The sequence below is a fragment of the Lepidochelys kempii genome, chromosome 1, assembly GCF_965140265.1.
Source record: "Lepidochelys kempii isolate rLepKem1 chromosome 1, rLepKem1.hap2, whole genome shotgun sequence".
Classification (NCBI taxonomy): domain Eukaryota; kingdom Metazoa; phylum Chordata; order Testudines; family Cheloniidae; genus Lepidochelys; species Lepidochelys kempii.
In genome coordinates this window covers 43,342,645-43,358,797 of record NC_133256.1, presented here as the reverse complement: position 1 = coordinate 43,358,797, position 16,153 = coordinate 43,342,645, and the positions used below count along the sequence as shown (strand labels likewise).

The window sequence follows — 16,153 nt, the reverse complement described above, 5'->3', positions numbered from 1 at the left end:
GAACACATCGATTTTCTCTTGTTTACTCATATCCTTTATTCCAATTTGATACTTGGTCCACTCCTCACCTTATCTGTGATTTAAACTTTCCTCGACATTACCATAGGCATCTCAATGAATAAGCCTTCATGTAATATAATGGCATCATCACACTGGAATAATACTGAACACTTTCACCTGTAGAAAAAGGTGGTGTAAGCAGAGGGGGATGCTGGCCCCATGAGATAGCATTGTGGGATTAGATACCAACATGACAAATGAATAAGGAAAACCTTAGATGTGGTTTTATGGATACTAGTATCTCTAGATTCTGTGTAGGACCAGTTGCATCATCGATAAAATGTAATTAATATTTTGTAACTCAGTACAGCATAGCTGATTATCTGCACACGGTTATAAAAGGGTAATCAGTAAGAGGGTTATAGTAGTTCTTGTAATACTTAAATGGATGAGATGCAACAGTTAAGAGAAACCTCTCTACTTGCTATAGAAATTACTGTTGAACTAAGAAACTGAACTGATTTATTCAGACAGTGCCTATATGTATGTTAGTGTATTAAAGTATTTCATGTCTGTTGATAACAAGGAATACAAGCAAAGTTCATATGCAGATTTATGAAAAATAAATTTATTACATAACACCTTGTTTTTAACAATGTTCAGTTTTTTATTCAGAATACTTGCGTCATTCATGTAAAATAGTTTGATACAGTACATTGTATGTTATAGTTTTTCCTCAAATTCTAAGGCTCTCCTAACACCTCATCCTTTGCTGTAATAAGGGCATCCCTAATAACGTGCGAAAATATTTAAAAAATAATTAACTGAACAAAATTTAAAATCCACTACACCAATCCATCTCTCAAAAATCATGACGAAATATCTGAATGGATGCCGCACCTTTTTAGGAAATATAATTCATGCTTTTGTAATCCCAAAGCATGCTCACAAATCAGCAACACGAATAGGAAAAATAAAACACTGTCTATGACAATCATTTCAGTTTGTTTGCTGAACCAAACATGTTTATATCAATGACAACAAACCTATTTTACTATCGAATAGCAGCTTTAATACCAGTCAAGTCATAGATTTAAAAACAAAAACAAATTTATATGTTGGAAATTAATCTTTGGGAGGCTTATAATCTGCTGGAAAAATGCAAATGTTCTCATTTATTAAAAAATCTTATTGTAGCAATTTTGTTGGTCATAAAACATTGATCAATGTGGAAAATGAACCAACGCACAAAAGTCACTAAAAATAAATGTATATCAAAATTATCTCAATTAGAGTCACGGTTATTTTGCTTTTTTGCCATGTTAACATATACTGTATGCTTCAAGTACCAGTTAAAGGATTTTGTGTACTATTGGTCAGATAATGTTGTTACATCAAGAGAATTCACCACATACAATAAAAAAAATGCTTGCCCCTAGCACATTTCACAGCTTCAACTGCTACAGACTGTCACTGAAAAAAATGCATTGGTCAGTCTGAACCATGTCAAGTAAACTATGGAAGTAGCATATCCACAACACAAACTGTGCTAGCACTTTCTTTTCAAGTCTAACCCCAAAACAGGTACAATTTGGGAGCCACTACTCCATTCTGTGAAAAGTGGTGGAACTTGGCTATCAGACATTTTGAAGGTGTGGTTGTACAGTACATTCTTGTGGCCCAAGCCAGATTCCAGGCAGACAGCTGCATGGCCAGTCCTACAGCATTAGCAACAGTGCACTGACATTATTCAGGTGCAGCTCAGTACCGGTGCGTCTGATGTGAGTACTGTGGAGGCTGCTGGGAGGTAGTTGAATATCCCATGCTGCTCTGTGGCTGCGATGTGCTTGGTCCAGGGTTGGGATATGCAGCATGGGGATTGGAACGCTGGAAACAATGAAGGAGAAGAGAATTGATCCCTACAGTGGATGCATTTATAATACAAATAAAATGCCCATTCATTTTTTGAGGTCTCTGTGCTGTGTGTGGCAATAATTAACAGGTACTACAGCACAGTATATCAATCACTTGTATTTACAGTGTTCTACTTATTTTGATTGCAGTAACTAAGGATATGAGCACCAGGAATATCTGATTGAGAGCTAGTAACAAGTAATGCTGTTTGTTACCCATTCTGAACCGTTCATATCTGTCATGTCACCAATGTCTATTCAACTATCCAGACATCTTATGCTCACCACTGTGGTACATCAGTGTGTTAAAAAAAACAAAAAAACAAAAAAAAACCTGACAGTCAAAAATATCCTAGGTGCTCTCCATTGGGGTTTTCTTTCCCCTCCAAGAGAACATATTTGGGAGGTTTGTTGTGTATTTAATATCAATTATAATTCAAGGAAGTTTATCTGGGAGACCTTTGCATATGAGATTAATTTTGGTTTACTGGAGCATTCACTATAAGGTAGATATTCTCTAGACAGTCAAGAAGAGATAGTCCCTGCCCCAAAGAGCTCAAAATCAAGCCAAAATTTTGTACCCATATAATCTGCCTAGGACCAAATGGGAGATACAAAAATAAATAAATAAATAAATAAATAAATAAATAAATAAATAAATAAATAAAAGGATGTATTTGTTTAATTGTTACAGTTTAAAAGGCTGTAATTGATGTGGGATTTATTTCTTTAGTTTAAGCACTTAAACTCCTGCTTTTCATGAGTCTTCATTTAGATCAGAAGTTAAGTTAGATTCAGTAAATATATTGAGATGGCTACATACTGGGAAAATAAAAATAAAGGGATGCCCTTTATAAAGCAAGGTAGGTGGATACTTTCCACACGTGCATTTAAGGGACTGATTCACTCTCTAAGTGTGTGGTGTGGATAGGATAAGAAATGGTTATAACCGTACTTTCAGCCAGCAGGAATAAATTAGCATTGCTGTACATCATAGCTCACATGATGGCTGAGCTGTTATGACATTTATCTTCACTCTTGAGAGACACACTACTCACTTAATGAGAAGTGTCAGAGTAACAGATCAGCCATCAAATGATCCAGTTCTGTATAATAAGTAAAGGATACATTTAACAGTGCAAAAATTTTTGGGTGTACTTTTTGGCAAAATGTGCCCCAAGTATGCAGGAACTGGAAAAAAACTTTGAAGTTTAAAATTGGCCATGAATGCTTTATTTATAATATAATTAATAGATAGGCTTTCACAATATGACTACTGAAAAATGTTGCTTATTTATTTTATGTGGCCAATTACAAGATGACTCTGTGTTCACATCATGTAGAGCAACAAGTGACTTTTAAAAACAAAAGTAAAAATTCCAAACAACCCAGCCTGCTCTACCTCCAAACACCATTAACCCTCTCCTCATAAGACAAAAGCTTGTTACATCCTCCAGGGACAGGACTGCTCCAATTCATTTCAGTGTTGTCACATTAAATGTGTAAGTTGACACGTCTGAAACCAAGGGACACGGAAGTCTATATACCTGTAAAAATCCTTACCTAATTGCTTTTATGCATGACAGAAAAGGTTGTGTAGGGGGAGAATTTATAGGCCAGCTTGCTTCAGAGAGATTAAACGAAGGATTTAGCTGCTGAGGGGATGTCTTAGTAAACCTCCTCAAGGGATAGTTATTTCCCTCACTGGGCTCAGATGTAACAGTATGAGAGAACCAAGGGACAGGTGTTTGGTCAAAACAATGGTGTATTTTAAAATTTTCTCCTGCCTCCTTGGGTTGAAGGATCTTAGGGGGAGACTCAGAGAGATGTGTGTCCATCAGTAGTGGCATTTAATTGCTTTGGCCTCAGTGCTTTTGTCAGTTCCTTCCACCTGCCTTATTTACTATATGTCAACTCATGAGTGCAATATCATCCTTGCCTTCCTCAAATTCTGGGGAAAATAGACTGAATTTTTGAAAGTCAAACAATATGCCTTTCAAAGGCATGGCATAAAGGTGAGCAGTCAAGAGGAGCCAAAGCACTTGCAAGAGCTGCTGAGACAGTGAAGGGGCAGTTACCACTACTCCAAGCAAAAATCCCCCTATATGGCCCTTGCTGAAAAACACTACCCTGTCAGGCAGTAAGCTTGGTACGGATGTCAGTGGAGTGAGAAAGCTGAGGAAGGAGCACAGCTTGCCTCAACCTAGATGTGGGTGATAGGTGGAATCCCTAAGCAATCCCTGGGTACACTGAGGGTGATTTGGAGCCCCTTGGCCCAGCTTGTAGACTTCAATCCATGCTCACAGGAGAGGTAGCTTGGGTTTGCTCTGATTCCCATGCGCTCAGGTCAGCTGCCACTGTGAAGTGGGGTCAATAGTGCAAGCAAGTGGAGCTACCCTGCCCCAACACACAAGCCCTCTACACCTCTTTTCCTTAGCTATGTCAGTCAGCAGGGGAGAGAGACAAGAGGTTCTGCGGCATCTGCTTTCTTCAGAGACTCCGGCAGAAATGATGCCAAAACAATCTCTGGATAGCAACTGACTTAGCTGCCTGCAGGTTTAAGAGGGATCAACCCTCGTGTTGGAAAATATTTTGTGAATACACACTCCACTGAGGGATAGAATATTATAGTTACATTCTGAGGCAGCCCTGCTGCACAGTGGTTAAGGTTGAACAGAACTTTCTGTTTAGAACTGATTATTCAAAGTGCTCTAAAACCCACATGCATAGTGAAATGGACCTGAAAATTGATACACTAGCTGAAGACCTAGGGTAGAATTAGTGAAGAAAATTTGGGGTCATTTGGCTATGGAGCTCATGACATTCAGCTCCTGCAAAATGACTTGCCTTTACATTGTTAGGTTCTTATACCTTTATGTGTGCAGAGCCAGGGGGAAAACTATACACTTTATGAGAATCTGGGACATACCACTGGCCTACCCGAGTACATCTAGTCAATGATCCCAAGAACCAGTTTTAAAAGCTGAAAGAAAAGGAGTACTTGTGGCACCTTAGAGACTTTTCCATACGGCTAAATGCAGTGCCTTGCATAATGACAGGTTTCAGAGTAACAGCCGTGTTAGTCTGTATTCGCAAAAAGAAAAGGAGTACTTGTGGCACCTTGTGGTACTCTAAGGTGCCACAAGTACTCCTTTTCTTTTTGCGAATACAGACTAACACGGCTGCTACTCTGAAACCTTTTAAAAGCGGATTATTTCCAAGTTATTGGATTTTCATTCTTGTTTTATGTAGTAGTAAATGGGGTATGGCAAGCAAACTGACAGCAGCTATCTTACAGGGACAGAGGATCTAACCTCTCACTTTCCTCAAGTGTTATATCTTTCACAATATAAACATGCTTTATTTCCTCATTTTGAAAAACCCATCATTGACCCCACTGGCCTCTCCAACTAACCACCCATCTCCTGTTCCCTGTTCCAGACAATCACTGTCTGGAGTTCCTCTCCACCTATTCCATCTTAGACCCCTTCCAATCCAGCTTCTGCCACTTGCGGTCCACCAAAACTACTCTCAAAGTCTCTAATGACCTATTCTCTAGGCAAAGCTCAAAATCAGTACTCCATTCTGGTCAGCCACCTGTGACACTGTTGAGCATGCTCTTCTTCTTGAAATCTTGTCTTCACTTGGCATCCATGACTCTGTCCTCTCCTACTTCTCTAATCACTCCTTCAGAATGTCCTTTGGAAAATCCTCTACATCTTCCCTCCAACTTTCTATAGAAACTGTTCCACTGCTCCAAAGGCTCTCACCTTGGTCCCTTTCTCTTCTCCCTCTATGTCTTATCTCTGGGTAATCTCATCCACAAACACAAATCCAACCACCATATCTACGCTGATCACTCACAGATGTACCTCTCTACTTCAGAAAGGTCTACTTTTGTCCAAATTAAAATCTCTGTCTGTTGCTAGACTTCGGCTCATCTCAACATGGCTAAAACAGAGCTCTTAATCTTCCCCCACAAGCCTGCCTGTTACCTTGCTTGTCAATCACTGTGGACCACCCCATCCTGCCTATGACTCAGGCCCATAATCAGGGCACCAGCTTTGACTATGACCTCTCTCTAGGTCCTCACCTATGTCTAAATCTAGCCAATTTTTCTGCATAGCTGCTCTAAGGTATGACCTTGTTTAGTCCATCCACACAGCTAAAACTCACTTCTAGGCTCTCGTCTCGCATCTCAGCTACTGCAATGTCCTTTTCTCTGGCAAATGCAACTTTGCCCAAGTCATATCCATTCAGAATACTGCTTCAAATCATTTTCGTAGCCTATCACTTTGACCACATCATCCCACCCCCTTTGCATCCTTCCACTGGCTCCCTCTTCTCTATCACAAAACAAACTGCTTTTCTTTACATTCAAGGCTCTTCACTGCTCATCCCACCCTAGCTATCATCTGTTGTTCACTATTGAGATGTCAGCTCCTGCCTCCCTGGCCCACTTGTTAAATTTTCAAACAAGCACCTTCATACTTTCTCCCATGCTGCCCTACAGTATCCTTCTTCAAACACTCCTTGAAACTCTTCTTTTCCAGCTTGACAAGAGTTAGGCTGCTCTTGTCCTGAGATGACTCCCTATATCATGCTGACCAATACTGTCTCATTATTTTCTTATAATCCCTGATCTGTCTTTATCCATCTGTTGTCTCTTGTTTGCACTGCGCCTACCACAATGAGGTCCTGCTCTGTGACTCAGGCTTCTAGGTACTAAGGTAATACTAATAAATAATAATCACTAAAAGTTATTGTTTCCTTGCCACTCCTAACTTGATTCGCCTCAGAAGTTGAAGTTGCAGGATTGAGAGTTTGAAAAAAAATTCTTATTTTTTTAATTGAGCGCACTTGATCTGAAAGAAGCTGAGATACAATAAATACGGAACCCCACCATGCCATTATTCAGAATAGTTTTTAGAGTAGAGTTGCACTGTAAGTAGTTTCTTCTAAGTTACAATACACAAGAGCCAAATATATAATATATGGAAAATTGAAGTTGAAATACCTGATAGTCTGAGGTCATAATAAGTCCACCTGAGGTAGTGGTAGGAGGAACAACTCTCACTTTTTTCAATGGGGGTCCCTGTGTATGACTGTTGTCTTGGTTCCCTGGATGACCAGTTCCATTAGTATGGTTATTGCCCTGCTGCTGCTGCTGGTTCTTCTCAATTGGTTAAACAAAAAGAAAAATTTCAACTCAGAAGCAGTACAAGAGCAGCAAATGTGAAATACCGAGGTAAAGCTCAAGGAGACAAGACAATACTGTATTTTAATACTTACTTTGTCTCCTTTATCATCAGGTTCTTCTTCTGTTAAAAATTCTCGTTTTGGGTAGGGGATCTGACAACCTGCAAAAACACTGCAAAAACAAGTTAGCAGACTTGGTATATCTGCCTAGAATCAGAGAGGTTAGTCGTAGATCAAGATCTAGTATTTTGTCCGGTCTACTTTTAAATTTCCTGAGCCACAGCCTAATATATCTTACTGTCAAGAAGTTTACCCCTTCTTAATAACATAATTTACTTAGCCTTGTATTTGTTTTAACTTTTTGGCCATTTCTATTCTCTTCCCAACTCCCAATTTGTCAGTGTTTCTGGATAATGTGGTGACCAGACTGGAGTCGGAGAGATGGAAGAGTCCTGTTAGATACCAGAGTCAATTCCTCTAGAAGTGCATAATGTAGTTCCCTTCATCCAGGTATAAAGAAATCCATAAAATGTTGAACTACATTAAGTAGTCAATAATTGTGGTCAAGAAGTTAAAAACACCATTACCAAATAAAAAAAAATTAACTGTGACATGATGTGGAAGCCTTTGGAGGTATGTGGTCTCTCACCTTAAACTCATGGACATACATGAATGAATTTGTTACTGCTAACCCAAGCTAAGATTTCTCCACTCGTAATCATATGGATATACCTTTATTTATAACTAGCCTCTGTACCTGCGAACATGCTATTCATTTTGTATTAAAATGCTGCTAATTTAAGGTGGAGGGAAAAGAATATTGACCTAAGAGCAGTTTCTGCAAAACCAAACCACTTGCACGACAGCATTAGAATATAAAAGACAGGTCAGGAGCCGTTATAAATATCTCACTAAGCTGAGCTGAATTAATTTCATTTTAATTAACTGTTATAAATATACATAACACATTTTATAAATTCTTCCCTTAATAATGAAAAAAGGAATGATACGCAGCATATGCTACTGGCCTTTCTAAAACAAGGCCATTCAAGCACTGGCTGGCCATCTTAGGATGCTTTATCATAGACTGTTCACCCTTTTTGTTGGTAAGCTTTCTTATGTTTAGAAATCTCCCTGTGCAGTTGAAAAGAAAGTGCGTCCACGGAAAATGGATTTAAGCTGTGAAGTATGAAAGTACAGAGAGACAATACTATTTCTCCCCCATCCCCCCACCTCCCATCTACTGAATTTACAACAAAGGATAAGATGGAAAATTGTAAACTAATTACTAAATGTCATCTGGCATTCTAGAACAGAGAACTGGACCTGCAGGCACTTAGCAGTTGTCCACAAAGATCTGTAGCATGCATAATCACCCTGTCAGTGAATAACAGGATTAGTGCTGTGACTAACAGGATCAAAGTTTCATAAATTAATAGGAACGCTACTTAATTTTAAAAACCTCAAATGGCATTTTAGTTATTATAGTTTTTTCTTTACTTGTCAGACAGAAGGTATTTAATTCATTATTCACACACATAGGTATATATTCATAGTAAGCAGTAAACAAAGTGCATACATAAAAAAATATCTGAACATGCTAATGGATTAATAAACCGACCACTTACTCAGATGTGGGAAGTGGATCTTCTAAGAAATAAGGATCCTGCATAGCCTGTTCTGAGGTAATTCTCTTTATTGGGTCCATAGTAAGCAATTTCTGAAGCTAGGCAGAGTTTTAGAAAAAGTTCAGTATTACAAAAACTATTAATGAAAGCCTTCGTCCCACTGTATTCTGACATGCCACACTGTCACTCATATGATCTAATTTCTAGACCCCAATCACTAACGGCAAATATGAACCATATTTTCCCCTCATGTTTTAAATATTAATTGAATTTGTTATTGAACAACCACTTGTTTCTACCTATAAAACTTAAAACTCACTCAAATAATTAGCTTTGCCATAAGTGCTCTACCAACAAAATCCTCAAAACTTCCCCCCGCCCCAATAAATCAATCACTGTAGTTTTGTTAGTCTGCTCTTTCTTAGTGAAGAAGCTTTATTTTAAAATGAATTCACACACGTTAACTGAGATTTTATGTCACACTGACATGCACATTTACTTGGAAGAAATTATCTTTGAGGAATTTTCATTTGATTTACAGACAACAAATATTCTGACCAAGGCCCCATATTTACTACAGCCCATTATCAGTACTATTTATACAGCACCATTGACATTGAATACCCACCACAGAAAGTGGCAATCATAAGGTAATGCATTTCTAGATGGGATAGGAAACTCCACCTGCCCAAGTAACTCACAAACAGTGTGATCCACTGTGCGTGTACTAATTATGAGGATAGCAGGCTCACTGTATTTTAAATGTCTGAATGGTATTCAGATGAGGGGGATGAGCAAAATCTTAGATCTTAGTTTATTTATTGATCTCAAACTACAAGTGAAATCAATGGAAAGGCTCCAGCAGGAACAAAATGCAGCTGCCCGCCTCCTCCATGAGCACATCAAGCCTGTGCTCTAGTCCCTCAGCTGGGTGAGAGTCCACTTCCATAGCCAGTTTAAGGTCATTGTCTTAATCTTCATACTAACTAATAGATCAGGTATCAGCTGCATTAAAGACCATATTTCATCTAATGCTAAGAAAATCGTGCTCCTCTGGGACAATGCAGATCACAAAGCATGAGAGCACCAAGGACAAAGCAAAGTATAAGAATATTTCCAGAGGAAATCAGAGAAATTTAACCTGACTACTTTCATGAAATACTACAAAACCTTCCCCTTTGACACAGTTTTTCCATCATAACTAGAATAACTTTCAAAACTAACCCACTTCTCTCTTTCTCTTTCCCCCCAATCAAAACAGCACTAACCCAAGCAGAGCTTTCTATAACCAGAAAAGATAGTAGAGCAAGTGTCTCCAAGTGTCCGATGAAGTGAGCTGTAGCTCACGAAAGCTCATGCTCAAATAAATTGGTTAGTCTCTAAGGTGCCACAAGTCCTCCTTTTCTTTTTGTCTCCAAGAAGTTCTCTATGGATTTTGCTATTGTCAATCTATTTTATGTAAGTATCTGAATGCCTTCTACATAACAGGTAGCAGTACAAAATCCTAAAACAGTATATATAGAGGGGAGGGGAAAAAACAAGACTGTCCTAATCACAGTGAAATAAAATAGGGATTTAGGTGGAAACGGTTTTCAATACTCCTAACAAAGTTATGTGCTCTGAGGAAATGATTAGCCAGCAGGCAGAAACTGGTCTTAAAGCTGACTGTTACATAATCTCAAATGTATAGGCAGAGACACAAACTCTTTAGGTGTAAATTCAGTCCAAGTTGGAATAATTGATCTAACCCTTAAAATATCCAAGTGTGGTATTGCTCTTAAAGTCAATCAGCATGATTTTATGAGAGGAACACAGTAATGTTGCAGAAGCTCTCTGGGCATTTATATCGCATTGATAACTATTGCATCCTCAGCACATTACAAATTCTAAAGTGAACACATTAGGGCCCTGTCGACACAGGGATGTTACATCGCATTAGTTTGTTCGCTGTGAGTGCAGCAATTTAACTACATCAAACTGAAGTGCACCCACACCAGTTTGTCATGCCAGCCTAAGGTGCCTCTATCTGTTATTTTTTATATCCACACAGCTCTGCACTATTTGCTCAGTATTCTGGGTAGATATTCCATGGTGCACTGTTCCACCACAAAAATCCATGTTTTTGTGATTTTTCTTGTTGTGGATGCCTCTTCAGTAGGATGATTTTTCAGTAGGTGGATGCCTACTGGAAAACGCAGGAAATTTGGATGTGTGGGGGAGGGTTCAAATTAACAAACTCCCCATATTCCTCTGCTGGCATCCATTAATTTTGTCAGTGCCATTTTCGAACTGCTGTCAGGCAGCATGGAGGAGACACTGCTGAGCAGGGTGGATAAAAATCAATGATTTAAAAAAAATAAAAAAAATCAGATTTTTTTGATAAAATGCTTTTTGAGGAAAAAACCTAAAGATACATTATAGCTCAAAGATATCTCATCATGGAATAGGGATTATAAATTCTGATTCTATAGTATCAGACAATATAGTCATGTAACGTTTAAGAAAAGTTTTGTAAATGAGTTCCAATAGTTCATGAACCTTATTGGGTTCCAGGGGCTTCTGTACAGATTATTTAGGTTAATCTATCTACTCAATGGGACTCAGTGCTCAGACTAGAAGATACCACCAGAGATGCTTAGTTTTGCAGTTCTCAAACTGTGGATTTGCGTCTCCAGAGATAATATGCTTGTTAAAGCAAAAATGTTTTAAATAAATAATATAGAGGTGAGAAATAACAGACCTCAACCCTATTGTCCCTCTGCAAATTTGTGTACAGAGTCAATCCCTTACCTCTCTCTAAAAGTGCAAAGTTTCAAAAAGTTCAATGAATATAAGATTGTTGGGGGCGGAATACATCAGGACAAGGAGAGTCTGGAGATAAATGTGAGAAGGGAGGGACAGGCAGTAGAAAAAAAGTGAAACTGTTTGAGCAGCATATTCCAGAAGTCTTGAGGTCTTTCTGAGTGTAGCCTTCATTGATTTGAGATCTACCATACCATTCTCTCACTAGAAGGGAAAACTATAATGGCAGTAGGCCATAAAAGAGACCCAGTTTTGGGAATATTTTAATGAAATTCCTCTACCTCTGGGCAAGACAGGCATGCCTGCAAAATGCAAATATTGCAACAAAGAAATGCAAGGCCTGGTTGCCCGAATGAAGCAACATCATGAGAAGTGTTCCTTCTCAGGAGGAAGCTGCGTTGAAGACAATGAAAGGAACATATCTGAACATGCACGATCTTCAGGTTGGTAAACTTTTTTATTTCATACTTCTTTCTTAAGAACTGCCTGTCTTCCTTCTGGACTATTCTTGAATTCTCATGTTTGAGCAAAAAAAATATAATTGTTACTCTATGGCACTATCATTTTAGATGCAGTTGTGATAAAAAATAAATAGCTGAAATAGGCAGATCTTCCTTTTACAATTTCACCTTTAAAATAGAACTGAGTGTCAGTGAATGCAATGAGTAATACTAAATGAGCAGTATGGTAATAATAATTAAATAACTGCATTGATTTATTTTGTTTAGGAGAATCCATCCTCAACATACAGGATTCTGAAGACTATCCACCTTCAAGATCACCATGATTTTCGATAGTTTCAGATTTCAGAGTAGCAGCCGTGTTAGTCTGTATTCGCAAAAAGAAAAGGAGTACTTGTGGCACCTTAGAGACTAACAAATTTATTTGAGCATAAGCTTTCGTGAGCTACAGCTCATTTCATCACTGAATGCATCCGATAAAGTGAGCTGTAGCTCATGAAAGCTTATGCTCAAATAAATTTGTTAGTCTCTAAGGTGCCACAAGTACTCCTTTTCTTTTTATAGTTTCAGAGTTATCTGCCAACGATGATGTTTCAGTCTCAGCACATATGTCACATAGCCACAGTATATCACCTGTAGCAAAAAGAAAAAAAAAATCTGTCACCCAGAAACAACTATACATAAATTTGTGATAAGAACCAGCAGATTACAAAAAGAGGTAATTGATTAAAAAATTGCCCAGTTTGTTTATGTAACAAACTCTCCTTTCTTTTTGATTGAGAACCCACACTTCATTAACATGGGTCAGTCATTAAAACCAGGATACAGTCCACCCAACAGAGCAGATGTTGCAGGCAAATTTCTGGATATAGTGTATGAAAGAAATTGAGCAGTGTGCAAAAGGTCTAGAGGGTGAAATTGTTAACCTGAGTCTTGATGGGTGGAGCAATGCCCACACTAATCCTGTTGTATGTGCTTGTGTGACAACAGAAGAAGGGAATGTCTTCCTTACAGAAACAATTGATACATCAGAAAATGTACACACAGCAGAATACTTATAAGAAGTAGCAGTAAAAGCTATAACAAACTTAAAAAAAGTTCAAATGTCTAGTATGCAGCTTGGTCACAGATAATGCTACAAATGTATCCAAGATGAGAAGAAATTATTGAGAAGAGAGTCCCAAGCTAATAACACACAGTTGCAGTGCTCATCTGATGCACCTCCTAGCCAAAGACTTCACTGTTCCAGAAATAAAGGCTAAGGTTTTTGAAATTGCAAAATACTTCTGTAACAACCACTTTGCAGCAGCTGCTCTGAAAAAAGTGGGAGGAACCAAGCTAACTCTCCCATAAGATGTGCGATGGAACTCAGTAGTGGACTGTTTTGAGCACTATATCAAGATCTGGTCTAATGTGATGACAGTTTGTGAAAAAAATTGTGAAAAAATAGATGGCACTGTCACAGCCAAAGTTCTCAACATTGGGCTTAAGAGAAATGTTGAACACATGCTGAGTACCCTGAAGCTTATTTCTGTAGCCTTCAACAAAATGCAGGGAAATGTTTTATTGCTGACGCTGTTGAAATTTGGAAGGAACTAAGTGAGATCTTAAAAAGAGAAATATGCAATGACAGAGTTAAATTACGAGAATTAAAAAACCGAATGGGACAAGCACCATCTCCAGCTCGTTTTCTTGCAAATATTCTCAGTACTGGGTACCAGGGTCAAACCTTAACTGCTGAAAAAGAGGAGTTGGCTATGACATGGACATCCAGCAATCATCCCTCCATAATGCCAACTATAATAAACTTCAGAGCTAAGGGTGAACCATTCAAGAAATATATGTTTGCTGATCATGTTTTAAAGGAAGTCACACCAGTGAACTGGATTCAGAGATTGCTGAAGTGATAATTTCACTTTTAACAGCAGTAGCTTCTTCTGCTGGTGTAGAAAGAAAATTTTCTTCCTTTGGACTAATTCACTCCAAATTTGAGAAATCATTTGGGACCTGAAAAAGCAGAAAACCTTGTTTTTCTTTTCCAGATTATGAACAAACAGGAAATGAAGGTGAAGATGACAGAGTCAGCTGCAGAAGCCAATATTTTAAGTTTCTCATGTTGACCTGGCTGACAGTCGATTTAATTTTTTAAAAATATTTTATTTAACTATTTTAGTTAAAAACAATTTTAACAAAAACAAACCTGATTTAAAAAAACTTGAACATTTAAATTCAAAAATTCATCTACAGCCTATTTTGAAGGATGACCTATCACTCTCACAGATCTTGGGAGGTAGGCCAGTCCTTGCTTACAGACAGCCCCCCAACCTGAAGCAAATACTCACCAGCAACCACACAACAAAAACAGTAACCAAGGAACCTATCCTTGCAACAAAGCCTGTTGCCAACTCTGTCCACATATCTATTCAGGGGACACCATCATAGGGCCTAATCACATCAGCCACACTATCAGAGGCTCGTTCACCTGCACATCTACCAATGTGATATATGCCAACATGTGCCAGCAATGCCCCTCTGCCATGTACATTGTCCAAACCGGGCAGTCTGTACATAAAAGAATAAATGGACACAAATCAGACATCAAGAATTATAACATTCAAAAACCAGTCGGAGAACACTTCAACTTCTCTGGTCACTCGGTTCCAGACCTAAAAGTGGCAATTCTTCAACAAAAAAACTTCAAAAACAGACTTCAACAAGAGACTGCTGAATTGGAATTAATTTGCAAATTGTATACCATAACATTAGGCTTGAATAAAGACTGGGAGTGGATGTGTCATTACACAAAGTAAAACTACTTCCCCATGTTTTACCACCTCCCTCCCCCGCCATTGTTCCTCACACGTTCTTGTCAACTGCTGGAAATGGCCCACCTTTATTATCACTACAAAAGGTTTTTTTTCCTCTCCTACTGGTAATAGCTCACCTTACCTGATCACTCTCATTACAGTGTGTATGGTAACACCCATTGTTTCATGTTCTCTGTGTATATAAAATCTCCCCCCTGCATTTGCCATTGCATGCATCCAATGAAGTAAGCTGTAGCTCACGAAAGCTTATGCTCAAATAAATTTGTTAGTCTCTAAGGTGCCACAAGTACTCCTTTTCTCTTTACAGGTAAACTGCATCTTGAATAAAAGCAAAAACAATTAAGCAAGAATGTGATGCAAACTTAAGACCAATGGAATGGAGGCATGGTCAAGGAGTGCTGTAGGTGATGATCTCAAAAGGTTTCTCTTCCTCCATCTCCTGGGGTTGATTGTTGTGGGAAGGGCCTATAATTAGGTTGACTGAACTTATTTTAGAGGACATTGGACGATTGAGGTGCAAATCTTGACCTTTGTAACAAATGTGCACCATCACAGGTGTTTGCCTGTACATGGTCTGCATCATGTCCCTTTCCAGGGCCATGTGATCTCTTTTGATCCTTAGAGAATGCACCAAGAAAACCATTCCTCCACAACTCTGCCTTCATGGCCTTCTTTTGGGATGAATTTAATAGTTCCTGGAACAGATCCTCTCTTGTTTCTTCTCCCTACCTCCCATTCAGAGATTTGTCACCTTCTCTGTAGGTGATATCTCCCCTTCTTGGGAGCACCATGGCATTACAGGTGCTAAGGAAAGTCAGAAAAAGCACAAGTATTTATTGCACCAATCCTAGTCTCCAGGCCAACAATGATAAAATATTTATTTTCCACAATTTTGGAATGTCATTCCCATCTTCTCCTCCCATGCAGAGGTTCCCTTTGAAATGGTAAATTGTTTTGTCAAATTACTTCCCTTCTAGTATAGGCCCTCTATAACAAAGGTTGAGTAACTGTGCTAGTTTGAGTAGGTGTAAAGATAGTTGGTTGCCTATGCTGGTTTCAGGTAGGTGGAGGGCTACAGGAACGTGTGAATAGGGGCAGCAGTCAGCCAGCTAGTTATTCCATGTGAAACCCTGCAGGCTTATCCTCACGTTGGAAGATGTTACCCTGAGGAAAATCCTGAAGCAATGGGCAAACCAGGAAGATACACAGCATTCCTATTTACCAACACGCCTATTTATCTCGTACATGGTGCACGAGTGGAACAGAAACACTAGATCAGAGGTAGGCAATCTATGGCACATGTGCCAAAGGCGGCACGTAAG

General features: G+C 38.7%; 1 protein-coding gene across 5 annotated transcripts in view; it reads right to left on the bottom strand.

Annotated features, from left to right (window-relative positions):
- Positions 1-621: 621 nt before the first annotated feature.
- Positions 622-16,153, bottom strand: part of CDK8 (cyclin dependent kinase 8) — a 197,984-nt gene continuing 182,452 nt past the window's right edge. For 2 of the 5 annotated variants that reach the window (XM_073340434.1, XM_073340424.1), the window contains 4 exons: positions 8,741-8,838; positions 7,206-7,284; positions 6,931-7,089; positions 622-1,887 (listed from right to left, as the gene is read on the bottom strand). In XM_073340434.1, the coding sequence (XP_073196535.1) occupies positions 1,762-1,887; positions 6,931-7,089; positions 7,206-7,284; positions 8,741-8,838 (462 nt within the window). In that variant the 3' untranslated portion in view covers positions 622-1,761. The remainder of the gene's footprint in view (positions 1,888-6,930; positions 7,090-7,205; positions 7,285-8,740; positions 8,839-16,153) is intronic. The other 3 variants (XM_073340395.1, XM_073340415.1, XM_073340405.1) reach the window with 2 other exon arrangements.